Source organism: Fringilla coelebs (genome assembly GCF_963513975.1).
Source record: "Fringilla coelebs genome assembly, chromosome: 1".
Taxonomy (NCBI): domain Eukaryota; kingdom Metazoa; phylum Chordata; class Aves; order Passeriformes; family Fringillidae; genus Fringilla; species Fringilla coelebs.
In genome coordinates this window covers 83032555-83060222 of record NC_140028.1, presented here as the reverse complement: position 1 = coordinate 83060222, position 27668 = coordinate 83032555, and the positions used below count along the sequence as shown (strand labels likewise).

General features: G+C 39.4%; 1 protein-coding gene across 5 annotated transcripts in view; it reads left to right on the top strand.

The window, feature by feature from the left end:
* PIGN (phosphatidylinositol glycan anchor biosynthesis class N) overlaps positions 1-27668 on the top strand; it is a 98872-nt gene that overhangs the window by 31830 nt on the left and 39374 nt on the right. For all 5 annotated transcript variants that reach the window (XM_084209531.1, XM_084209532.1, XM_084209530.1 and 2 more), the window contains 6 exons: positions 3069-3185; positions 7245-7285; positions 8805-8864; positions 9930-10022; positions 11898-11953; positions 26358-26436. In XM_084209531.1, coding sequence (XP_084065657.1) covers positions 3069-3185; positions 7245-7285; positions 8805-8864; positions 9930-10022; positions 11898-11953; positions 26358-26436 — 446 coding nt within the window. The remainder of the gene's footprint in view (positions 1-3068; positions 3186-7244; positions 7286-8804; positions 8865-9929; positions 10023-11897; positions 11954-26357; positions 26437-27668) is intronic.

The following is a 27668-nucleotide window of genomic DNA, read 5'->3' as shown; positions in this document are numbered from 1 at the left end:
GAAGGGATGCAGATTTTTTCTGTCATCAGAGATAACAAAAATATTTGTGTATTTATCCAATCAGCCTAATTACCATCTGTTCATTTCCAAAATAGACCATTTTGAATTATATTTACTGTTGAGCTGACTGCCACTTGCAATAAATTTTTAATTCTGCTATATTTTTTTTGTATGTTTCAAGAAATTATTTTTTAATAGGGAAGGGGTGTATATATATATATATATGTATGTATGTATATATATGTATATATTGTATATGTATTTATTTATTTATTTATTTAGATATAGGACCATGGGGATCTCAGGAGTTCCAACCACCTGCCCAAGGCAGGCGTAGCTTTTGAATCAGACACAGATGCTAGGGCTTTATTCAGCAGGGCCCTTAAAAAGGGATGGAGCCTATGCAACTCTTTTGGGCAGCCTGCTCTGCTGCTTGCCTGCCCTCATGGAGGGGGAAAGGTTTTCTTTATCTGCAATCCGAACTTCCTTTGTGTCAAATGATGCCTGTTCTGTCGTGCTCCCACCGTGCAGCACAGTGATGCTCCGGCTCCATCCTCTCTCAAGCCCCCTGGATCCAAAACTGGATCCAGTGTCTAGGGGTTGTCTCACAGGTCCTGAATAGAGGAGAACAATCCCTTCCCTGTACCATGCTCCTGTTAACACTGCCTGCGGTGCTGTTGGCCTTCCTCGCTGCCAGACTGAGCTGCAGGGGTGTTCTCATTATGCACTGGATCCTTTGGAGGGGGAATAAAAGGTGTTAGGAGTAACTTCTTCAGGCTTTGAGAACCACTGGTCTGTCATAGTTTTCTGTCATCTCTTTCTGTCTTGAAGGAAAAGCTTGATCTTGTGCCAGAAGTATTAATAACTTTGAAGTTGACTTCAGTGATTCCGAGAGCAACTCCAGAGGTTCTGCTCAGGCCCATTGTGAGCTGTCTGAAGGATAGTTCAGGAGTTTTAATTTGAGCTGGTTGGTAGTATCAGGCCCTGCTGCAGCCTTTCAGTGGTTATTTGCAGAATGGGATGTGCAGAATGGGAGTTTTAAAACAAATGAAACATTGGAAGGATGGGGGTGCCTATTAGGGAAAAGAATATGAACTGAATTAGACATGATCAAAGACATTGTGGTTGCTGGCAAAAGCCAATGATGTCACTTGCTTTCTCAGTCTGACCCCATGATTTTGCTTTAAATTGATGTCAGATGGAACTGCTGACCACCAACGCAGGGCATTCCATACCCACCCTCACCTTGGCCTCTTGTTCCTGCTACCATCCTGGCACAAGTACCTGTGTGGTATGCTGGTCTATGGAACAGACAACTAAACAACAGCACCCTTTTCCCCCTGTAGGGGGATAGAAGATAAGAAAAATAAAGGTAGTATAGAAAGTAATCTTACCCCTAAGTAGTTCCAGCTTTGCCAATTATCAAAGATTAGAACAGGCCTGACTTTAACAGGCCACAGCTGTAATCAATGAGAAGCAGAGTGCTATAAAAGAGTGGGCTGGCTGGTTGAGAGGGAACTGGAGTCAGTTGGCTCCTTTGCGAGGAAGAAAGAGTCAGTGCTCGGAGGAGCAGCCCACAAGAAACACCAAGGAGGTGTGAAACTTTTGTGATAGGAGGCAGCAGTATGGAACCCCTGCAATAAGTTGACAACATCCCCCCTTTTCCCTGAAAAGGTCTATTTGGAGAGTGCTGGAGGTGGAACCTGGAACTGACCTAGCTGAAAAGAATTATTTTTCTTCCCCTCTAGTTATTCAGACTAGAACTGAAACAGTTCTTTATAACAGGGAGGCAGTGGGTACAGCTGCCTCTCTCAGCTCTGTCTTAAAGTATTCATAGAGGCTGAATCTCACTGAAATGCTGATGGAGCTGGTGGCTTGCCTAAATTCTCCTCCTGCAGTAATAAGACTATAACTGATATAAGAAATAATCCCTGGTCTGTGGAAGATGCAGCAAGTGCTCTTTCCATAAGCTCTTTTTCCCAAGTTCTTCAAAGAAAAGCAGTTGTTGCTGTTTTCTGAGCCCAGAGAGTGCCCACCAAGAAACATCAGAAATCTAATTCCCAGACCAGTGTGTTCTTAAGCTTTGGGCTGTTTAAAGTAAGTAAAGTCGGCTGTTCAGCTGTGCCACAGTGATTGTTTTAAGGACAGAATTAGGTACGATGTTGGGAATAGCTTTGAGGTTGTATTTATTAAATACAACCTCATGAAGAGAAGAAGAGAAGAGCATGTGTGTGTGCAAAAATAAGGAAAATGTGTAATCTTGTAGACCATGCAGAGACCTACATAGGGTTTGTATAACCAAGTCCTTCCCTTTGAGGCTGGGTTATCTCACTGCCCTGGTACCTCACCCACTGGGTTCAATAACCAGCATTTCTTTTAAGCTCATGTGGCTCCTGCTTTAGTACACCTTCTGCTGAGATGTCATAGTTTTCAGCCTTCCTCTTTTGGTGGCTGATATGTTAAGCTGGAGGGAATCTGTTCCCCCAGGGAAGAAAGTGATGTTGTATCAATTTTTAAGGAATGTGCTACTAGACTTTAAAACCTTAAAAATGAGCTCCTATCACTGTTGGAAGGATGACAATTGCAATGCATATTGCTTCCTGGCTTTAAAGTGGAAGTCTCATTCTTATTCGGAGGTCAGTTCTATATATTTTTTTTCACATGTGCCTAATATTACTAAAATCAGGCATTCTTGGTTTCACTGAGATGCTCAGGATAAGCACATGTACGTGTTTTGAGCTGGTAACTCCTCCATATATTGAGGTTTAAAAAATATTATGGCTTTATTTTCTGTATGTTAAAATTTTGGGGGGTTAAATATGAAAAGTTCTATCTATTTAGTCTTGACTTAACTGATACTGATTTCCCAGCTTGAAACTTGAATTGAGCCCTTATTGTTAGTGACATAAAAATAAGCTATGAAGCTGGAATAGGTTGTCTGTTACAGGCTTTTAGTATGTCTGTAGCAAGAGCTTAGTATATGTGTGCAGATTTTTTTTGCATGTAGATTTTGTTTGTTTTTACAGCACGTCTTAAAGTTTCTATTTTTCTTGTTTGATGTATCTTAGGATCCCATGGAGCTGGTCATCCCTCAGAAACTTTAACACCACTGATTGTTTGGGGTGCTGGGGTAAATTATCCACAGAAAGTTACAACCCAGTTCTTTGAAGACAATTTTTTGAAAGGTAGGTAAAATAGAAGACTTAAGTGAAAGATTCTGGTGGAAGCTGAGGTGTTTTTAACCATTACACCTGTTGAGCTTTGCTGACTTCTGTTCTATTTCAGTAAGTGTGATTTGCTTTGCGTGATGTGTAAGGAAAAGGTGGCAGGGTATGCCTAAGGAAGCTACTGCAAAATTAGGTAGATAACATCAGTCAGTTTTCTTTTCTAATAATGAAATTGAAGACTTTCTCTTTGTTGACAGGAGGCTATTCATGCTCCTAAAACTTCATTCCTTAAAGAATGAAGGAGAATTAATTTTTAACTCCCAGATGTTGAATGTATTAGTACAGAAACATAAGTTGAGAAGTTCAAAGACTCCTTTCTAACTTCACAGCACAACCCTGTGGACATTCTAGGGGCTGTTTTGTCTCATTTGCATCCTTGCAGCTGTTCTGCAAATGTAAACAGCTTTTCTGAATGAAAAACTGTGATTCTTCCCTTCCCTTATTTTTCCCTTTTCTAATTTATTTAAGAGTAAACATTTTTAAAGAAATTAGTTTTTATTATTTCACATGCATAATACAATACATGCTGTCTTACTGAAATATCAGTGGGGTTAGAGAGTCTTTAACACATGGTTAAATTTTTGAAGCTGTTCCTTTTTTATGTGCCCCATTCTTGTGGCCTGCTCTGTTTCTTAAGATGCCTTCAGTCTTGGGTTGTTGCTCATGATCAATGATGTAATGACTTCCAATTTCATTGGATTGTTTGTCAAGGTACATTAGAGAAAACAGGCAAAAATTACTTCAGCCCCAAGGTTTTAACTCCACCCTGCTCTTGAGAAGGTATTTGGTGACAGCTTAGGTAATTTCAGAAATAGTGCAAACATTTCACTCTTTGTGCCTAACTGCTGCTCTAAAACAATGATATCTGTGATAAAATTGAAAATGAGTTGTAGGAAAAAAAGAGGAAACAGAATAAAACAACTGATTTTGGTGTCACTGATGGCTGATCTGCTAGACTTTTAAGGACATTTGATATCTGGGTTGATCTGTAATAGCTGAATTTTACATCTGTCAGTTTCCTTGATTCCCAGCAGCTTTAGTGCAAACCTCAGCATTTGACTTCAAGTCATGATGAAAATGATGTGAGAGATTTCAAAAAAGATGAGCACTGAGCTGACTCCCAGGTTCCCAGTAGGGAAAGCTATATGGCCCTCATCTGCTAGGCAATGTGTATTTACTTAGAGGATGACATTTGTCTGCAGCCTGCTGTGCCTGCTTCATATTTTCCTTCTGATGGTTAAAAAAGCTAGCAAACCAAATGACCACACAAAAAACCAAGCACACCAAAGCAAGCATCAGAAACTCCTCCGTTCATTTTTGATTAGCTTTGCATCTGCCAAGCATGTTGTTGCTTTATTTAGACTTTACAGATTCTTAATGGCCAAGCCTGATCTCTATTGGAGATTTGGGACACTGAGTATCTTGAGAGTTTGAATTTCTATTTGAGTAATAAGTACCTTCTTAAAAAGGGACTGTTGAGCTTCTAGTAGGTTACATAGCTTAGAAGTGAAGAGAATGTTGTTGAAAGGGAACTTGGTGCTTGCACAGGTCAATACAGCTCAGCTACTCCATTGTTACAATCCCAGATATTTTCACAAAGGTAACATACACAAGAAAAGCTGTTTAAAAGAGTTCTCTTGAAATGTTCTTTGAATCTGTCTTTCCTGCTCCATACAGCTGCAGCTGTGACTGTGTGCAGGGGAGGAGGGTGTTTTCAAGACTGCTGTGTCACTCATGTATGCAGGTGTTAGGCTTACATTTCTAGTTGCGTGCTGCAGTGTTCAAGTTCTTCCATCTATTGACAATCCTTTCTAATTTCTCCAAGTGTTTATAGAAATATTGACAGAACATTTCTAATGATGACAAACTTCTTATGGTCTGTTCAGTGCAAGCAGGCTGTAGGCAACTCAGTGAATTGTCTTCTTCTCATTGTTGCCATGGAGGGTTCGTACCCCCCAAAGGCAGTGCCAACAGGCAGGACTTAGCCTGTCCAGTTTGTCGCAGAGAAATGAATGTGTTCCTTGGATGCCCAGAAGGGCACAGAATCTGCTCTGGGTTGGCAGCCTTCTCCTCATCAGTTTTGTCACCTGTGCTCTACCTTCCCTCAGGCCTGCTCATGCAATCCTCTTGGAAAGATTTGTTATGGCAGCCTTGTATCCTGTGGGCGACATGTGGCGTTACCCGTTTGGCCACTGGTTTGACCCTTCTTCGGGAAGGAAGAAGGAAAGAGAGTACAGAGCTGCTCTCCAGCTGCTCAGGGGCTGATGGCTGGCCCTGGGGCACAAGGCCAGTGAGTGAAGGCACAGCCTCCTGCAGCATCAGGATGTGGGGTGCTTGATACAAGCCTGCTTATAGGGGGCTCAGCCTGCTTTGGCCCAGCTGAGGGAGCTCAGTGTACCCTCCACTAGTTTGGCTACTGTGAGGTTTTATGTGAGATTTTCTTTTCTTTGTGTCCCCTCATCCTCTTTTTGAACTGGCACTTCCCTGCTGTTTCCCTGGACTGTTTGCATCTGACAGCCCAGCGGGCTGCAGTAAAAGCAGGACAGGATAAAGGCAAAAAAAAAAAAACCTCCAAAAAGTGGGTGGAAAACTGCTGAGTATTGTACAGGAAACCTAGACAGTGAGCTGGAATCATAAACCAGTGTGGGCAGCATGCACAGCCAAGATGCCTCGCTCCTGGGAGTACAGCCTGGACTGGCCAGTCCTTAGGTGTGTCCCAGTCCTTAGGTGTGTCCCAGTCCTTAGGTGTGTCCCAGTCCTTAGGTGTGTCCCAGTCCTTAGGTGTGTCCCAGTCCTTAGGTGTGTCCCAGTCCTTAGGTGTGTCCCAGTCCTTAGGTGTGTCCCAGTCCTTAGGTGTGTCCCAGTCCTTAGGAGCTCCTGGGCTCCATGTCCCGTGGCTCTTGGTCCCCAGCAGATGTCTTCACTTCTGCGTTTTGGAATATCTGAGTAGGGCACACAGAGATGAAAAACTTCTGACAAAAAGAGATATTTTTCTCTAGCAGAGGTACAGTTTCTTCCTACCTTAGGCACATTTTGTGTGTGCATAGATATTTTCCCAATGTTTTTCTTTGGAAAACAGAATTTAAAGGGAAAATGGGCAATTCATTTATATAATAGAAATATGGGTAAGACTCTGTTTCTAGATATATAAATCCATTTCCTTTTCTTGGAAGCAAACTTGTACCTTTGGTGGGAGTTTAACAGAATTTTTGATTAATGCTGCTAATACTTCCCTGTGTTGCCATGGGAACTCCCTGTAGCTGTCTCACCACTGTTAAAGTACAAGTCTGCTCTTCAGGGTGCTTGTGGGACCAAATAGCAGTGGACCTGTACTCAGACCCCCAAGGTAGCAGTGGTATGAACTAATTGCTGAAAATAAGTTTGGTGTATGCAATATTGCAGATGTATGAAAGAAAAAAAAAAACAAAACAAAAGCAAACCTTGCTGAACTCTGTTTTTAAATAACTCTCCACCCCCAAAGAAAATTGGCAATTTTCTCTTTATTTCCTTAGAGGCCAGCGTAGAGCAGGAAAATATAATTTTCAACCAGGTTTTTGTATGATGTGCCAAAGCTTTAGGATCTAATGTTTGTACCACTCTGTACCAGTGTAGTTAGGACCTTGGATTAGCCTTTTTTACCAACTATTGAAGAGATGCTATAAATCTCCTAAATCTGAATTTGATTTTTTTAGTTGGCACAGGAGATAATAGATCACTGTGTGGAAAAAAACAAAAGCCTTGGCCTTTCTTCTACTGATCTAGGTCACAATTGCAGCAGCAATTTATCCTGCTGGATAAAAGAAAATGTGAATTGAAATGAATGCATTTTGTTGTTTCTGCCTGTTGCGTTCCATCTGTAACCCTTCTTGAGCTAGCATCCTAATGTAAAATTATAATTTTCTTTAGTCCCAACACTTTACAGAAAATGGCAACAAGATAGTAAATGTCAACTGAACTTGAACTGTCCTTTCAAATCTGTGTAGCTCAGCTGTTCAGGTGCTCTGTTATTTCTTGCAGAATGGAAACTGGAGAACTTGAAGAGGCTTGATGTCAATCAGGTATCAAACACATCTAATTTAATAGTTCATAAGTTTTCCCCATAAATTATGAGTTTTGTGTGATTTAAAGTAATTTACTTAATTTGAGTGAATGATCCCACCAATGTACCATTTCCCTAGAAACAGGAACTACAATAACATAATGAGGACAAGTTTAAATTGCTTGTTGGCATGTGACAGCTGCACACACAACTTTTCCTGAAGATGCATTATTGCACCATTTATTTAAGTGCTCCCATACGGCTGTAGGAAGAGTGCAGTACAATATACCAGGTAACCCAAGCTGCTGTCACAAAATCAAACCAATTTCTTGCTATAGTGGTAAACTCTAGGTTTTTTTTCATCTGTGATTGTGGCCCAAATATTTTGCAATTCAGGCAATTAGTCAAGGAAGAAAAGAATGTGAACTTTTCCATTGATCCTTAATCAGTCAAGCGTTTTTAAACTGTGGTGCTTCATCACCCTACAAAAATCAATATATGAATAACAGACTGCAAACCTACTCAAACAAGGGAAATATTCTCATGCTAAAAGGTTCATATTGGGAATGTTCTGGATCAACTGCTTTCAGCAAAGCCTTAGTGAAAAACTACAAAAAAAGATTCATTTCCTCTCAGGGTTGGTAGGAGTTATGGCAATGTTGTTTTGAGACTGTAGAGAAGAGTCTTGAGTATTACTTTGCCCTGGATAATGGAGTTCCCAAAGACACAGCTTTTGTTCTGTAGTACCCGTGGGATGGGACTAGGGGTAAAAATAGCAAATGAGACTTCTAATTACCATTACACTCCAAGTGTATTGTCCTCCACAAATAATGGTTTGGAGTCTGCCCAGTAGATCTGAGGCTGGAGCAGTGCCTGTGGTTTTGGTGTAGTTTGTTCAGATTTATGCTGGAGAAACAAAGAATTTTGGTGTGTAGTTTTATATTAAAGGAAAATATGCACCTAGTAAGAGGCAGTGTTTATTATCACAAACAGAAGGAAATTGTAACTTATTTTATGAGATGCCTTGGTGAAGATTGAAGGGCCTTTCTGAGGCCTGACTGGACATTAAAAAACTGCAGAAACTCCCTCTGCAGGGGAGAGGTGAGCAATCTGTGCTGTGGAATCATGGGATAAAGAATGTTGTGAAAAGCAGTATATCCAGTATACTGCTTAAAACCGTAAATATGGAATTAGTTCTTTTGGTCATATAAATAGTCATAAAAGGTGATATGCCTCTCTGAGTGCAGTAAAGGAGGTGCTGAATTCCTGCAAATAAATACTGGGCTGGTTATATTTGCTTTTTAAATGAAATGTGTTTTTTCAAGCTTGTTCAGCAGTGGATCTTCACATTTTGAATCTAATCATGTCATGACTACTAGAAACTAAAAAACCAAAAAACTGTAAGGGAGAATTGTATGTATAATTTGGCAATATTACATAATTATCTTTTGCATATGCAGATATGTTAAAATTAAGCTGAATTTATTATCTCTAGAGGCTGAAATGATATTAAAATGGGAATGCTTCTGTTTGCACAGGCTGATATAGCACCACTGATGGCTTCCCTTATCGGTGTGCCTTTCCCCCTGAACTCTGTGGTAAGAAGTACAAATGTTTTTCTATGTTATAAAATCTGTTCACCATAAAGGATAAGGTGCTGGGGACAAGATTTGAGGTGTGTGAGGAGAAGGATTACAGATTTCTTAAAGTGCTATAGGGTGTGAACACTGCTTGTAGTTTTAATTTTATGTGTGTATCTTTAGAGTACAAATTTAAATTTTTTTGATGTATTGTATAGGGCTTTTAATTGGAGAGGCATCTGGTCCTTTTGTAATCTACAACTTCATACTCTTGAGCTATATAAAAGTTTTTTGTTGCTTTGTTTTTAGGGATGGTAAAAATGCAATATGGTTTGAATAACACATGATTTTGATCATGAAAGCTAAGCCTGTAAACAAGCCAGTTCCTGCAATTTAATGTTCAATTATTTCCTGATTAAACTAGTGTACTTTCTTCAGATGTTATCTTGTGCCTCTAATTTAGTGAACAGTGAGACGGCTTTTTCTTTTAATTTCTCTCATGTATTATTACATAGTCCAAAAGTTGCCTCATAAATATTGAATTGACAATTAGCATTTCATTAGTGTGCTGTCATGCTACTAGTTTCACATATAAAACACCTATTTTACAGCATATTTTTTTGAATATTTCTTCTGGGGACTCTGTCTCAGGGATTGTCCCCTTGTCCTGCACTCATTGTGAGGAAAGCTGCCCAACACAAGGTGGCATGGGAACTGCTCCCTTTCCTCCCACAGTTACTGGATTGAGTCAGGCCCAGGTGAGGCTTTGGGTGGAAGACTGTTAGGGGTATCAAAAATGGCTTCTGATTAGAAGTTGAGTTTATATTATTTTATAGTGCATAGTCTAGTAACAACTTCTGTTATTTATGTTTTTTGCATTCCTGTAGAAGCTGAGATATTACAAATAATCCCTATGATGTTGCAAATCTGTGTGAGACTAGTATTTTCAAAGGAGTTACATGAGTTATTTCAGCAGTAATTTGGAGTGTTCTTACTGCTTATTTGGCCAGCAATTCACTTAAGAGAAATTCCTGTTATTTAATTTAATTTTTTTTACTTATTATGTGTATTTTTCTTCCTCAGGGAACTCTACCTCTGGAGTATCTGAACACTAGTGCTCTTTTCAAAGCAGAGAGCATGTTTACCAATGCTGTTCAGATCCTTGAGCAATTTAAGGTACTAAACATATGGTCAAAAAGCCCAACTTATTTGAATAATAGTTGTTGCTATGTGTAAAATAATTGTATGACTTACCCTATCCACAGTGTGCCAAGTTGAAAGGATTAAAATTGAATGCACATTCATTTGATGAAATAGCTGTGAGACTTATCTGGAGAAGCTTGAAATACTTTAATAAAGAAGTTTGGTTGGTTTTTTCTAAGGAGAATAAGTAACTTTTTTCTTGCTTCTTAACAAAAATGGTGATGTTTATTAGCGTTAGTGTAAACCTACTTGCAGTATGTAGTTGGAATGCTGATACCAGAGAAGGGAAGTAATGCCTTTGTAATGGGGGCTGGGAGACAAGGCCTTAAATCAGGGTCAGTGCACAAACAGAGCAGAAAGGTAAAAGGCTCCTGTGCATTAAAGAAATTAAATTAGTGGCCTAATTAACTTTTAGCTAATGCTGTTATATCTGTTGTTTTGCTTCGCAAGTGTTCATCTCTGGTTCCTCTGTCTTGATTCATTTAATATTGGATATTACATTATGAGAACATGTGAGTGGTCCAAATAAAAAAGGTTCTGTTTCACTAAGCAGTGGAGTGAGTAACTGCCCAAAATCCCAGTTTTGGCAAGGCATAGAGGTACTCTGAGGGAAAACCATCCTCCCCAGACAGAAGCCGAGACACCAAAGAGCTGTTATCCTGTCTGGAAATTCCTGTCATGATAGTGAAACAATGAACAAGCATGAGATGACCTACATGAGATTAGCACCTTCAGCATCTTCTGTCCCTTTGTAAATGCTAGCTTCACAAAGGTGTAGATACCAGAAGTGGCAGTGTCAGCAGCAGAATCACTTTCAAAAATATGGTGGAGAGCTGGCATGTTAACAGGGCAAGGAACTGGTGGGGTTGGGTGTGTAGTTTGAAGCGTACTTATATCACCTCTGCAGTTGGAAGACCTCTGCTTTAAGAATTAAGGATGACTCAGGTATTTTTCAGTTAAATTGGCATCTTGGAGATTATTTTAAAAACTAAGTAGTTCTGCTTCTCCTTTCCTTCGAGCTTACTTTTGTTCCGTTGTTCTTTAGTGCTGGGTTATTGTTATTGTTGGCTTTGTTTTAGCATTGTATTGGAATGATCCTGTCTGCATTTCCTTTGAATTTCCTTTTTGTCTCCTGAAGCAGAAGTAGACTGGCTTAGACATGCCAAGTGGATTTTTACTTTTCCTGTGATGTGCTGATCTGACCACAATTTGTGCTCCTTGAAGATGATGTTGCCTTGGATGGGAAGGATGAAATGTGTGGGTTCCTACTTCCAGCTGTCAGGTTTTACAAGTAGTGTGCTTAGGAAGTTCCTGACTCCACATTATGCTAACAGTCAGACTTGAATCAGGCAGCTGCAGGAGGCTTTAAAGATGTGTTGGAGGACCTTGGACAAAGTGACTCTGATGGCATCACAACCTTCTATTTTTGTCCATGTGCAGGTTCATTGATTTACAGCATCACTTTGGCGGTGTTTGCTGCAGTGTACTGGTGCCTGTCTGGCATAAATGGTGCTGGTTTCATTGAGGGTGGTTGTCACTGAAGCCTGGTAACACTTCTATCCATGTCTTCCTTTTATCCTGCAAACTGTAGGAAGCCTTCTGAGAAAAGCACTGGCTGGAGCATGGTTTACTTTATTTACTTTAGGGCAGGTCTGAGTTTTCAGGAGCTCAGAGGAGTTGTGCATACTGGAGTATAACACGCGGTTTCGTGGACAGCATATTGACAGTGTGATTTCATTCCTTTTCCAAGTCTGAGACATCCTCTGTGATCGTTTGCAGTTTAATTCCTGATACAATTTTTAGTCTTGTTGCCACTTGCATGTAATGATTTAATGCTCTCTTACGCAGGTTAAGATGAGTCAGAAAAAGGAAACTACATTGTCAATTCTGTTCACACCATTCAAGTAAGTGTCTGTAAAAACTATGTATATTTTACCTGATTGTTTGTCTTACCACTTGCTTTGGTATTTCAGTGAGCTGCAACAACACATTCAGTCTCTTAAATCTTTTTTAGATGGTAGTGTTTATCAGACTATGAAACTTTGCACTAGAACTCTATGCAATTAACTGCTTCTTCTCACCAGAACTTTAAGATAAATTTATTTTTTAAAATCTATTCCTTACATTTTATTTTCCATTAAGGGTTATTTGTCTAAGCTTTTTTTTTTTTGACACTATAGCTATATAGATTGCACTGATTTTTTTTTTTCATTGCTACGCTTCGGGCATTTTTTCAGCATACTTGGGGAGATACAAGTCCCTACAGGGTCAGGAATTACAATCTCTTAATTTTTATATATATATATATATATAAATTGAACTAAGAATTGTTTCTTCTGTGGTTTAAATGTTAATGAAGAATAAATAAAATGCATTGCATCCAGAAAAGAAGCTTACAATGTTTAGCATTTGTGTTGCCTAGTCTTGGTGTTTCCAGGGCTGTTGAAGGAGTCTTAATAGTGATTTGTGTATCTGGGAACTCTGCTCTAGTGTATGGAACAGTTACTGCTCCCCTCACCCTTCTGTCTTATCTAATTAAAACTTTTTTCTTTTCCTTTCTTCTGTAAGGGTTTTGAAAGCTTTGCCATGGGTGCATGTGATAGTGTTCAGTTCTGCTCGCAGTTTGTGAAATGCTCCAAAAATGCTTTGTCACCAAGAGCAGCTGTTTTCCTTTGGGAAATAGAGCAGTGTTAATTAAGATCTTTAAATCATAGCAGCAGTAAAACATACTTGAGTCGCTTCCTGTGAAGTACGTTTATTGTTGAAGATGATTGCTGTCTGTCTGAACAGACAATTGCTGTGTTATTTTATACCTCTAGCTCCTTCAAAGGGAAAGGTTCAAGACAGTCTGTGAGGCAAAAGTCAAGTTAATCTTGGGCACATAATGAATCCTTTAGAACAAATTCTGAATAAGAATGACAGCTGCATTATCAAAGAATTTACTGATCTGTGTGAAGTAAAATGCCCATATGGAAAGGATGGACAGTTCTCTCTGATAAATGACTATCAGTTTGATTTTGCAGCTCTTTCAATTTTACCCTTCCTTGAGAAATAAGACTGAGTCCATACAATAGGATATGCTTTTCTTAATGCTATATTTATCTTTAGAGGATATAAGTATTACCAATTGCTTTATGGATTGCATTTTTATGATATGTTGGATTGTTTTAAGTGGAAATGTCAGAGGCATTTATCACTTTGAAAATGCAACTAATACTTGGTATAAACATATTGTTACTTTGGTATGGTCTACTGCAAAAATAAGTTTATTTTCTTTAGATACTCTACAGTTCTTTCTGAATCAAAATTTGGATTAATAGTTGCTCCAGGAAACATTTTCATTCGAGACCAAAATAATTCCTTGGATGTGTGAATGTCATGGATGGAGTGATGCACCTCACTCATCAGAGAGAAATGATAGCTATTTCACAATGTTTGATGGTAAATGCCACAGCGGTTAGCAAGAGTTTAGTGACAAGGTACACTTGATTATTTACTGCATAGAGGATGGGTCTGTCATGGAGATCCTCCTGCTGAGTTGTGAGATTCAGAGAAGACCCCCTTAGATTCTAACCTCCTTCTCAGAGGGAGTTTAGATGCAGCTGGGTCCAGAATTAGTTCCAGACTTGGTTGGTGGTTTTGGGGGAGGTTGGGATCCACTACCACAGTGAAATGCCTTACAGGAATGTTGTGGGGAGTGAAGACTTTCTTTGTTGTTTCAAGATGGTGCTGTTTAGTCATGCTAGGAAAACAGAAAAAGACTCCCCGTGGATGGTCACACACTGATGTAAATAATCACCCACAGGGTGCTGGGAGTAGTTTGGCCACATTCTGATTAGTCTTCACAGCTCTCCTTGACTTTTGAAACTTGGCTCATGACTGGGAAGTTACCAAGGGGTCTTGTCCAACCTCTTACTAATAGTTGGGATCAAGCGGTTGAACACAAACTTACTTTTAAACAGATGAGTAACTTCCTAGTGCTCCAGCTTGCAGGAACCAAAGGAAGACTGAAGGTATTTTTAGGAATGACCTGTTGATAGATCCATCCCCTCTTTCACATGCAGATGACTGAATGTGTGTGCAATGAACACAAGCCTGAACTTCAGCTGCAGGTGCATGATCTGATGCATTAGTATAAGGAAAACCACGTCTGTTCTCCACACAAATTATGCTTGAATGCGAATGAGAGGGAAAGGCATGCATCCCCTTCTGCTGTCTTTGTTGAGACACTTTTTTGATGGTAGGTAGAAGAGCATCGAAGGGTATGATTGCTTTTTCAGGAGAAGTTAAAAGTGCTAAGGTGGGGACACCTACCTCCTGTCCAGAGCAAGGGAAGTCCTGGTGTGCTGTGCTGTGTTTCAGAGTCATTGGTATTTGTGTGGAGGTTGTGTTTCTGCAGAGCTGTATGCTATTGGGAGTTGTCAGCCCAGGTTTAATATCAGGTTTCACCCCTGATCTATGGTTGGCCTCACCTGCTGCTGCAGTTGAGCACAGTTCTGTGCCATGTTTCTGCTCTACTGTCCTTTCATTCAGACACAAATAACTTCTTCCACCTCTGTTCATTTTCAGTTGTTGTACAAAGGAGTTGTGCTTTTTTTTAATCCTTCTAGTGCCTGAAATATGTAACTTGAAGCTCAGAAAGTGTGTGCTCCAACATATAATTCTTTTTCCTTCATAGTTTATTGGAGGTTAGTGAAGGGTAATTCATGTCTGAAGTGCTTTGGAATCACGAAGTTACATAGAAAATTCTAACTATTTTGTTTGTGAATATTATGTTTTTGTGTTATTTCAGCAACTTGGTGACCTGAAAATGAACAAAGATATCTCTAAGAACGGAATTTCTTAAATTATTTAAAGATGTAGTTGAATAAAGTCTGTATAATAGAAATGTAGAAATGAGCTCCAGAAGAAATCTGAGTTTAGAATTTCAAATTGAGACATTCTGGTTTTAGAGGTGTAATTACTAATTAATATGTAGCTTTCAGAGTAGGGGAGAGGGGAGGATATATTCACAAACAATGTGTTTTGTAGAAATTGCAACTTAACAAACTTAACCTGGATGTAATTTTTTCAGTCAGAAATAGCATAAAAATGTTTGTTTTGACATTCTGAGGGAAAAATCCTGTTTTCTAGTTTGATTTTCAGGTGTTTTATTACTGAGTGAGTAGAAAACTGTTCATGACCTTCAGCTGCAATGACTCAAAAACCAGTGTTTGAGTTGTATGTTGGATATATTGCACCAAAAGCATTAAGCTAGTATGTGCATATATATTTATAGATAAAATAAGCCTATTTTGAAAGTGTTGGCAACAGAGGAAGAATATTGAATTGATAGAAAGCTTCTGATTTCCACAGGGAATCTCATCCCTAGCAGAAGTGTGGCTGGCACAGTGGACAGGAAATGAAGGAGGCCAGTAGATATGTGCCCTTTTCTACTTGGATCTAAATTGCATCTCTCTCTGAAATCCATCTGTCAGGTGTATAATGATGAGAAGGAGGATGGAGCTGATCATTGTGTTATGTGATAGAAACTTCAATAGCGTCTACTTGACCAGACTTGAGGTGGGTTAGAGTTTGAATAGCTCTATCTATTAATAAGGATGTGGCTGGCTGCCAGTAATGCCATTTTTGCTTTATCAAAGTGCCTTCATCAAGGACCAAATCTGGGTAAAGGTGTATCTTGAGGCTACTTGTGAAACTGTTGAGAATACATTTCAGAAACTCAACTCCAAGCGTTTGATTCTGCAAGGCGAGGTGCAGTATCCCTTGCTGAGACTGAATACTTACCTGCAGTTCTAGTTGGATATATGAAAGAAGTTACTATCTGAAATTAGTTTCCTTTCCGCTTCCTTTGTCTCCCTACCTTTTTTCCCTGACTACAAAAGACATATTTTCAAAAAGCATTTGCTTAGCAAAATCAGAGGCTTTTCTCAGAATTCTGAGAAGAAAAGTACAAGGCTTTGACCTTTATGTGTAAGAAAAGGAGGTGCCAAGATACCAGATGCTTTGAAGGAAGTGAGAGGACAAATCTCAAGACTGCTGACAGAGGAAAACTGATGTCCAGGATAGTGAACTATCTTAATTTTCTGACCATTTGATGCACCTTAGGGCAACTGCCAAGCTGGCACAGCTCAAAGACCAGTGTGCCAAGGGGCCAGATGCTACTGTTGCAAAATCATTCCCAAAGTTGGCATCTCTGGCCTGTGGAAGTAATCCTGCAAGAAGTATCAGAAGGACAGGGTGGTGTGGTGAGTAAATGGTGCCTCAGTGTTGCCCTAAAATCTGCGTAACCGATTAGTGCAATTCTATTGTCCCAACAGGTACAAGAGATTTAAGGTAATAAATTACACAAAAGCACAGGAGTCCTTTTGCATAGTCCTGGTGTATGCAATGCTTTCAGGGATAGCTGTGCTTCCAGCTGCTCAGGTTCTGGTGCCTAACAGTAAGATGGTAGGAGCAGTAGTTTAAAAACCAACCATCTTCAGAAAAAAAATCCAAGGGATGAACAGCTGAAGTATAATCAGTGCTTGCTTACCACTAGCTGTGCTTTTTTATTGAATGTCTCGAAGTTTTTATCAATAATGGTGGGGGTTTTTTTTAGCAGGAAATAGAAACTTGACTTTAAATGAGATACTTGAGCTATCCTCTCATATATGAAAAATCCCATACCACCTTATGCTGCATTTTTAAAGTAACCTAATTGTCTGAATACTACATATTAATCATACCAAATAATTACTTTTGTGTGCATAACCAAGTTATAACTTGCATATTTATGTAGACAGTCACTGCATTTTTAATGTGCAGTGTATATTTATTAAATAAAAATGTACTTCTCACCATATGAAAATATAACTCTTCTTTGCTCTGTCCTCTAGTACTGAGATATAACTCCCTTAAACATTTGTATGGACTTGGTGCAAGGAAGTATCAATCATGCAGAGGCTGAGCCTTTCCACATAATTACCCATTATGTATTTTGTCAGTGATAGAAAAGAAAATAGAGTGTAGAGTGTCTTTGAAGATTACAGAAACTTCAAAAAACTGCCATGTGCACAAATACCTCTCTTTTATTCCTTTCTCTGATGACTGGAGATACAGTACTACATTGTTCCCTCTGTATGATGGCCTTTCAAAACTTAAATAATAGATATTCCCACAAAATTGACATTTGGATCAAAGTGAAGCAAGTGATTTCTTTTCCACCATTGAGTAAGGCAGGGTGCCTTAAGATGTCAGTACATCCTGTGACACATACTATTCTTGTTTTGTTTAAATAAATTACTTTCCTTGAAATAACTGGTAATATGTAAGGTATTTGAGAGACATGTGATAATGCTTGCAAGAGCAAACATTAAGCATTGAATGCCAAGAGGAAAGGGTGAAAATATTGCAGTAGGGAAGGATAGTCTAATAGTGATTATTCTCCCTGCATGTTTGTTGGAATGCTTTGTGTCTTCAGAGGACCTTTTATTTAGCAGAAGCACTGATTTATCTGCAGAGATTTCAGCCTGTGAAAGAATGAAGGACCTGTGGTCAAGAATGAAGGACTAGCAGCTTCTATCCATTCCAAGTGAACCCAGGAAAGGCAGACAGCCTTTTCCTGTCTCCGCTTTGTCCCCATTGTGTTATCAGGTGTGAGTCTAGGCGTAAGGCTGCTGCTGGCACTGCTGGTACAAGCTGGTCAGTGTGGGCACCTTTAACCTGCTGGTGTCAGGAGGCAGACTGGCAGCCCTCTCCTCTCCACCCTTGGCTTTAAGGACATGTGTATATACATCAAAAAACAGAACTGCAGTGCTGTAGAGACAAAGTGCTCAAATGGAAATAATGGCTTTGTATTATTTTTTTAAGAAAAGCCCTCCTGTTTAAATAGTTAAGGTATTGTCTCTTCAGGGAGAAATCAATGCCTGTTCTTTGGCAAAAATGTCAGCTTCTCTGTCACTGAATGGGCCATGTCTGAAGCACACTGCTGCTCAGGGAGGATGCAATCCTCTTAGAAGGCAGACATCCTGCTGGTCTTGAGTTTCAGCAGTGCACTCGGGGGCTTTTAGTTTGTACTTGAAAAGCTAACTGGCAGCGGCTTCTGCGCAGGAGGACTGGATGTAATTGGATTTACTAGCAAGTAGGAAGTAGGTAAGGTCTTAAGAAGGAGCTGAAAGGCTGGTATATAAGATAAAATATCAGAAGATTAATGTATATTTCTGTATTTCCTTGTATTATAAATCCTTTTGGCCTTTTCATGGAACTTCTGAGGCTTAGTGCAATGAGTGTGAGGGAGGGTTTCCAGGAGGTGGTAGGAGGGGATGGACAGAGAATGCTCTGCTCTGGGGTCTGAGGTAAGGGGCAGAGTACAGGGCTCTTTCTGGATCCCAGTAAGAAAGGCCCAATAACAAATAGCTTAATAAAGTATCTGCTTTAATAATAGGAAATGAATGGAAGAAAACAGATAGCAAGTAAATTGTACATCCCGTCGCATGCTGGGCACCCTGTGTTTGTGCAGCGTGGGATCAGTTTTCTGATGGGGCCACGCGGATACTGGCTGTGGAGGCGTTCCCTTGTTTTGCTCATTCAAGCTGCTAGGTGATTTTCAATCAAGAAAGCAACCCTAGTGATAATTTCTACTGTCAGACAGAAAGGAGATTCACGTGAGAACTTCTTGAAGCTCTTGCATACGTGAGGACAGGCTGGCGGTGTAATCCCTGTTACGGAGTGGGAATCGCCTGCTGGCTCCTCTGTTCCTCCCAGGTACCTGGGTCTGTCCCTTGGCCAAGGTATTTGGGTGCCACAGGCCTGGGCCTGCATAGGGTGTGTGGGTCAGTGACTCCTTGATGTGCATTGGTCTGCTGGTTAGGATCAGTAGGGGTGGTCTCCCAGACATGTTTTGGTGGCCATGGGACCCTGCTAGTAGGTACTTGCCCAGCCCAGCACAAGCTGCCTGCTCTGGATGCAGCTGCTTCAACAATGGTCACTAGGGTTTAGGATGGGCATGTAGAATTGTGGAGCAGAAGAGGAGCTGTGGTATAACACTACGTAGCCACAACACTGCACAGCTCATTGTCATAAATCATGCATAAGTCATTGACATAAATCATCATGTATCTTGCAGAGGTGAGGACTCCCTTGCAGCATGCACAGGGTGTTGTTATGTACAGTCAGCATGTATCCCTCCCCTGTAGTACTAAAATAGAAGGGACTTTAAAAATGGTGCCTTTCTTTTCCTTCAAGGACCTTCCACCTTCCTTGAAAGGTGGAAGTTTCCCTTTCCAAGCTGCAGCATCATGTCTTGCTATGGCTTTCTGGACAAACCCCCTGCCCCTGGAAGATCCCTGCATCCAGCTTCTCAGTTCTGCTTTAAGGGGACCAGAGGGACAGTTTCGGAGTGTAGTCTCCTCCCTTCTGGCCTCTGCCTCTCTGAAGCTCTTGCCATAGTAGTTTACATGCAAAATATGCTGTGTGCAGCCCAGTTACCTTAATTGCTTCTCTGTTCAGTGAATTGGCAGCTGGCAGTTTAGTTGTCAGCTCCTTTTTCTCTCATCTTTGTTATCTAAGGGATTTACATAAATATCCTAAGGCACTATGCTGTTGAATATGCTACATCAGGGATTCTGATTTGTGAATATTAAAGGCTATTTTAATTCCTTAGACTTGACAGTCCAGGGTTAGAGCATTAGCAGTCAGACCATTTCCTGCAGCTCCACTGATGTCCTGCTGTCCTCCTCTGCATGTTTGTGAATCTGATGAATACAAAAGTATAGGTGTACTGATAGGCTTCTGCAGAGTGTCAGTAAATATACTTTTTGCTACCTTTGGCCTGTGGAAGTGTGTGTGCCCTTCTTTTATTTGCATTATGCTTTAAAGAACAAAAACCTCAGAACCTAAAATCTGGAGCATCTTATTCTAACTTAATATAACTGGAGCCTTTTCTTTCTTTTGGAGTGCCAGCAGTGCTTTTTAATGCTTCTTAAAAGAAAAAGGATAACTGAGTCGCAAAAATAACTTACTACAACCCTACAGCTACACTACCTGACTAAAAATTTAACAGAGCAGTCAGAAAATCCAGAAATACAAAAACCCACTTGAAATTTAGACCCTCCAAAACTGAAAGTCCTGGCGGTGGAACAGCAGGAGCAAAGGCATTAGATTAAACTGGGAAAGGGAATATTGTGGGTTCTGGGCTTTATGAAGCTGTAATAAACCCTTTAGTGTAGGTTGATGTAGAGCACATTTTCTTTTAAAAAGCATAACTTTAGTATACTAAAACTATGGCTGTAATTTTTAAAATCTGTAATCAACATGCATCTTCTAATTATCAAAATGATGGTTTTTAGGACTTGCCTCTTTTAGCAGCTTACCTGAAAATATTTTAGTAAACAAGTAAAATTAAGGTCATCTAAACCACTGATTAACGACCACTGATTTACTCATCAAATTGTTTAATCTTTGAAGCTTCACTCTTTGATCAGAACTAAAATGTATGCAAAGGATTGTCTCTTTATCTCATACTATGTGCTTTCAGTCTGTCTTTGGTAGATACTATAAAACAGTTCTTTTTTTCTGAAAAGGCACATCTAAAGAACTGGAATTGAATGGATTTTGAAAATGGGAAAAAATTGGCTTCTGGCCATTAAAATTCATGTAAATAGGTAATTTGGTGAGGTCCATAGAATTGTAATAGCTTTCTTTTTCCTGATCATTGCCCCAGGTAACATCATGTACTCTGAACACAGCAAGTTCAACAGAAAGTAAATATCATGGTTCCAGACTGTGATTTTTGAAATATTTATTTGGTCAATTTTTTTCACATTTTGTTGAATGAACTCAAGTATTTCCATCATTTTCCATTCATTGTCTTTGTGATTGTTCTCTGCTGTTGATGAAGTGGGGAAGTTTTCTCTTATGCACTTTATTCTGCTCCTACAAGACTGTGCACAGTACTTTGAAAAGTAAACAGGAAGCAAGAAACAGGAGAATAACCAAGTTGGGTTTGTTTGAGATTGCACTGCCACCATTATTAAGTCTCTGCACTCATGGGTTGCTAAGTGGAGTGAATTTGTTGTAGAACAGAAATAATCATGTGTGAATTGATGTGTGCAGTCATGTTTCTGCCACATTGATAGTGCTGAATGCAGACAGATCTGTGTCTCTACTCTGCCTTTACCCACCTGATGCTTTCTCAGGTACCATCCTGTTGTGCACTGGCAACGTTTGAAGGCAGCTCTCATGGGAGATTGCATTTTTGAAGCCTGTTGTTGCACTGGCTCAGTTGCTTTTGACTAGCAGCCCTGCAAAAACATCAGGCCAGTCTTACAGCTGCATTTTCAAGGTGACATTTTGCCAGCAGTGGATCAAATGATGGCTTTGTGGATCAAAGCTGTAATAGCAGGTTCTGTAAGTACTATTTCAGCTGCTTGCAGGACTGCTGGAGTAGGAGCCATCTCTGCTCTGCAGTGTGGCGCTCTCACAGAGGAGTGTGTGGCAGCAGAGTTTGAACATATTCAACTGATTGTGTTGCTGGCAGTTTTCTCCCATGGGGAGAGAGCAGAGAGGCACCCTGGCACCTGCCCCCCATAGTGGATGGCAGAGGCCTCAGATGCTCTGCAGGGTGCGTGCCCAACTTTATCCTGGCTGATTCATTTCAGGTTGCAAGTTACTCAGGTACCAGGGATCCTCTTTCTGGAGAAGAGGGCAAGAACCTGTAATTACTCAGCCATTTGGCAGAAGAGTTGCTGGAGTTGTTTGGACAGTGTCAGTCTGATGGCTCTTTTGCTGCTAACAATTCTGGAGCTGGAAATTTCATAGCAAAGCACGTGAGAAGCTCTGCTTTATGTGGTGTTGAAAAGGTCACCTATACAAAATCATATCATGCTATATTCAAATGGCCTTGCTCCATCATGGGATTGTCACAGGGGTCTAGAGATGTGTGTCCATATTCTTTAGCTTTTTAGTTTTGCATCAACAGGAGGAGCAGGTGCTTTCCTCCCCATCTCCCAAACAGCCAGTACAAAAAAGATAGAAGGCTACTGAACAGCTACTTCTGATTTGCTGCTGGATAAGGGTCATAGAAATGTGATCACTGTCTTTTGCAAATCTTGCCACTCTCCAGGAGTTGTAGGATATACAGCATTTTCTTTTTTTCTGATGGAGAGAGTGAAAAGGCAGTGATAGAAGGGTGTTGATGTGCATGAGCTGACACAGGTGCATGGGATTTGTGTGTATAGGTAAGCAGCTGAAATGAATTTGTTTTCATCTGACAATGAGCTAGGCAAAGATCTCAGTCTTTCTCTTGTACATTTCATCTACAGACCTGTGGTGCTTTCTTGACTTTTATTATTAAATCTGCAGCATTATAAGTGTTCAACTAATACAGACACGAAAGGGTTACTTTTTATAGCAGAATTCTGGAAAATGTACTGTGCAATAAAATTACCATAAATCTTTACCCAAATTACCAGCATAATAAAATTAACAAACTAGCAGTGGTGGATACCGATGTATTTGCAAGGCATCTCCTTCTGTTGTGAGTTTTTATTTCCTGATTTGTCTGCAACATGCCACCTATGCCGTTGGGGATGGTAATTTCTGTAGTGTGATGATAAACAAGACTCATTGGCCAAAGAGAGATCCCTTTGACATTGCTGTGGTGAATGTACTTCATCACAGTCTTGTTGTGAATTGCTGTCAAATAGCTTAGCTTATGTGAAGCATGAATGATGTGCTGCAAAGATTAATTTTGTCAGGTATACCTATGACAAGGGTAACTAACATCTCAGAAGGGAGAGTTTACAAGCACTTGCATGATTAGCCCAATCATCTTGTTTCATAATTAATTATGTTTATTCATGGATGAAGCTGTGATTTCTCTCTGGAACCAGGAAGTTAATCTCTGATAGCCATAATGAAAAATAAAATGACTCTTCCAGTACCACCATAATTTTCTGTGAAGAATGTAATCTCAAGTCTTTAGAATCCTGATAGTATTGTGAATTAATGTGTGTTTATAATCTATGTGATCGTGGAATTCTTGTTTTTTCTTTCAAGTGCATGTGTTTTGCAATACTCTTAAGAAAAGGAGGACAGAGTTGAGTCTACTGACCAAATTCTCTTTGTGTGTGCCTCTTAATAGGACAGGTATTTTTGTGTTATGGAAAAAGACCTCAGATTTTATTAGGCAAGACTCTTCATCTTGAATTTGTTAGAATTGGATTTTGATGGTGGAGAGCTGGCAAGAGCATATTCACATACACTCCAGTTTTCCTTCTAGAGTTGAGAATATTTCTAATCATGATCAGTAAATTCACTTCGTTGCTATTAATATTAATTGCATGGATATGTGTATTAAGTGACCTTGAGAATACATTGACATTTGCTAGTGCCTCTGGGATGCTGTATAGTAAAACACAGGGAAAAACTCTGATCAGTTGATTATTTCCTAACACTGTCTTCTGCTGGAGACCTTTAAATAGTTTAAGTTAAAATCAAGTGGTTCTATGAATGGTTCAACTTTAACTTCTCAGATTTAAATTTTCTGTGTGGTTTTGATTTTTGGTAAGTCTTGTAGATTTTATAGAACCACCATTTCTAAAGTCCATGGGTTTTTTTCATAGGCAACTTTCCACTTTTGGTCATGGCTCATCTTTGTCTCTTTATGCTTTCTGCTACATCTAGATTTCTTTTAAATCTCTCATCTACTTTGTCAGCTTCAGGAAGTGAATCAGTGTCCTCAATGGATGATAAATTGCTTATGGTGAACTATGCCCATTCTTGAATTGAGGTATTTTCAGCATATTTGGTGACCTTTTTAGACTGGTATAAAATACAAAAATTCTTTAATCACTTCTTTGCTTTTTTGTTTAATACAGAGATAAAAAATAGCTCAAGATAATGATCTTTCCTTTCATTTTCATAGTAATATATGAATAGTCCCTAGATTCTGGTGAATTCATAAATTTTACAAAAACAATTGTTAGACAATTGTAAATTCAACCTCTTGAAAATTATATATATGGAAGTAAGGTAATATGTGTGTTATGATGTTAGCTATTGAAAATTAACAATGCACCTGCCAATGGTAACCCAATTTGACAAAATAATTGCTTTCAGTGTTTGACTTAGTCAAAATTTTACTGTTTGAAAACCCCATTTATTCTGTTACACCGTCCATGTACAAAGATCCTTGGTGCTGTCCTCTAAGAAGGAATAGGTGAAGACTATTGTTCATTAATAATATAATGATTCAGTGAGAATAAAAAGATAATAAGTGGGTTATAGCTAAATGAATAAAGATATGAAGTAAAATATGATTTTGGCTTGGAAGAAATTTGCATTGAATTTGACAAGGATAGAATTTGCGGAAAACAGTATGTGTAAAACAATAAAAACGAGCCAGGGAACATAGGAGCAACTTGAATGTGTTTAAGTCCTAAATAAAGTTTCTGAATATTTATTCCAGATTTTTTTTTAATTCTTACTTAAAAGCTAAGATATCTTTTATATTTTCCTCTCCTACTTTTCCTCCTCCTATTATTACACATGGTGAAACTCCCATCTTGAGTGGATGTTTTGTTCCCTTTCCCCTACCAAACAACTTAGCAAAATCTGAAAGCCCAGATTTCCTTGAGGCAGGGCTTGGGGTCTGGTTTTGCCTCCTTTAAGAATTGTTTCTAATTGTAGCCCTCAGCTTGTGGAGGTTTAAGGTGGGCTTCCATAGAGACATATCATGAAGGTGCAGAAACAACCAACAATCACTTTGCTATTTTTGAAGTCTGGTTTTTAAAATCCTCCGTTTTCCCCTCAAAGTTAAGTTACCATGACCTTGTGATTATCTTTTTATCCTTTTTCCTTTCCATGGGACCTCTTTCTTCCTACTTGTTTATACATACCACCCTTCAGTTCTTTTCTAGATTGAAAAGAGATAACATTTTCTTAATACAGGTAATACTCTTCTTAAAAGTAAGATTAATTGCTGTTCCAGTTATTCAGTGTTTTGGAAGATTCCTGCATGATGCTGCTGTGCTCTGAACTTAATGAAATAGCATCAAAAGATAACAGGATGTTACTACTAATAAAAATTCAGGTTGTTCAGGCACAGAATACTTGCAATATATTTCATGGCTCAAAGGATGCTGTGTATGTATTGCTCATGTATCTATTAAGTGATCTATTAGCCTATAGACTGGGTTGTAGGCAAAAGTGGTTCATGGCTGTTTGGGAGCTGCAGGAATGAGCATTTCCACGCAGCAGCTGCATGAAATCAAGACCTGCCCCCGTGGTTCAGCTGAGTGACCACATGGGCAGCTGCTGATGGTTTAAGTGGTGGGAGTGACCTGATTTGTCGCTCCCTGAAACATGAGATTGGTGGTTGTGAGTGAGGCATGGGAAGGAGCAGGAGGGAGGCAGGCATGCATGCAACTGGGCCACCTTGTGCCATGGATGCTGAGAGCTGGTGCTGTGCCACTGCCATGTTCTGGGTGATGTGAAGGAAACCTGCTGTATGAATTCCCTGGCTGTCAGAGAGCCGTGGCCCGTGGTGGTTTGTCTGTGGTGCCAAGAGCGACAGGGACTGTGTTGTGGCTTATAACTGATCCGGGGTAAGCCTGGGATTCGCAGGCCTGCTGCTGTCCCTTAATGTGGGAAAAAATGGTACAGGAGAAACAGCTCCTGCTCCCTTCATTTGGTGGAGTTTGGTCGACTGGCTTGTTTGTCCTGGTTGCTGGTTTCTGTGAGAGAAGAATGGTAGCAGTTGTTTAGGTTGATGATCAGATTCATTAAAATCAAAGAGATTTTTATCACTGACCTCAGTGTAGCCAGGTAACTGTGTTATCCCCTGCTCTGGGGACTTAGCTAATATCTCCTTGAGTAGCAGGCAACACGGTCATACTTTTCAAAGAGAAGTTTGTTAGGCATCATCTGCTGTTAATGGGGAATGTGAGCAAATCACTCAGTGTTGTCTTATCAACTGCTTACACCCATATCAATTAAATTGCTTAATTTTTCTATGTGCCATGCTTCCTGTCCAGCAATGGTCAATAATAATGCACAAGAGAGAGAGTTCTCAGCAGTATTAGATGGGATCAGCTACATAAAAGAAATGTCTATTAATGCAGTAATTTTGAGATAAGTTAAAAAGCAGCTGTGTTGACACATGTGAAGATGAATGCAGAGGAATAGATTAGTCTCAATTACCTAATTGCTTCTAATGAAGTTCAGAATATATTGGTTTCATTACAGAATAATTATTTTAATTGCAAAGTTAATTTTTTCTGTTCGTGAAAAGGAGAAATGTTAATATCTCTTTATTTTGTTGTACAGACCACTTTCTGCTTCTGAACAGAACAACTTTTTAAAAAAAATAAGACTATGTATTGAGCAGCAGAAGTACGATGAAGCGGTAAGTCTGGTTTTGCTATATGTAAATATTTTTTTCTTTAAATTGAAATTAACTGAGAAATAAAACTTTTTTCATCCTTATGATACACATTTCATTAACTCAAAACCCCGCTGTAAGTTTTCAAAATTTTACAATTTGATACCAATTCTAATAAATAATACTGACTTGCTGTATTTTTTCTCATACTTCTTAAACTGTTTGTTACTATTTCATAGTATAATGACACTGTGTGTGTTTTTATTTTCCACACTAGAAGAGGGTAAATTGTTTGGACTGCTAGTTTCATGAGAAAAAGTCTGGTATCTTGCTCTATCATAGATCCTGCTTTACCTGATAGCCTTTTTTTTTTTACCTGAACCAGCTGTGCTTGGTTTTACTTTCACATTTCAGTGTGTCAGGCTGGCAGCCATACATGGAATTTTGCTTCTCAGTTCCAGTATTACTTTCCTAAGCTTTTGCCAACACTCATTGTGTGGTGGGGTACTTGATGGGTGCACTTCACCAATGCTTGTATTCTGATGTCCACAGAAAGAATTTGTAGAGCTAAATGATACTAAGAAGTCTTTCATTTTAACAGATGTGGTTTGGTCTTTGACTTCTATGTTACAAAGTATGAAAATATTAATTATGTAAGGTTAAATTATATTTAACCTGCCAGGCACAAGGAAGACTTCCATTATGTGTTAGGGTTCAGTTCTTTTTTCCTAATATGATTCTTAGGGTAATAAATTACTATTTTATGCACAGGACAGCTAAATCTATTTTATGCCTTTTTACTTGTTTGTAAATTGGAAACTGTTCAGCTTAAATAAATGGATCTGTTTTGCTGTGGAAGAAGGTTTTCTTTTTGGTTTGCTAATACTGCTACTTGGCTGTCACATTTACTGATAGGAGACATTTTATGCATTTCAGGAGTAGAACTTGTGATTTTATATTGTTGCTTATATGTAAATTTTACTCCTTGTTTGTTCGAGTGCTCCAGGTGTTCAAGTTCACTCTTTATCACTCACATATCAGACTTGTGCCTGTGCCTTTGTTATCCTCAGCATCCTGTATTGCTATGCAGAAGGGTTCTTCCATTCCCAGAACCTGGGGTTTGGATGATTGTTTGCCTTGATTGAATCTTGCAACTCTTTGCATTGCAAATATGCACTCAGAATTGTATAGAATAGATGTCTTTTGGGGTGAGTTTGCCTACTGGCAGACTTGTGATCTCTTTGGTAGTTGCTGTA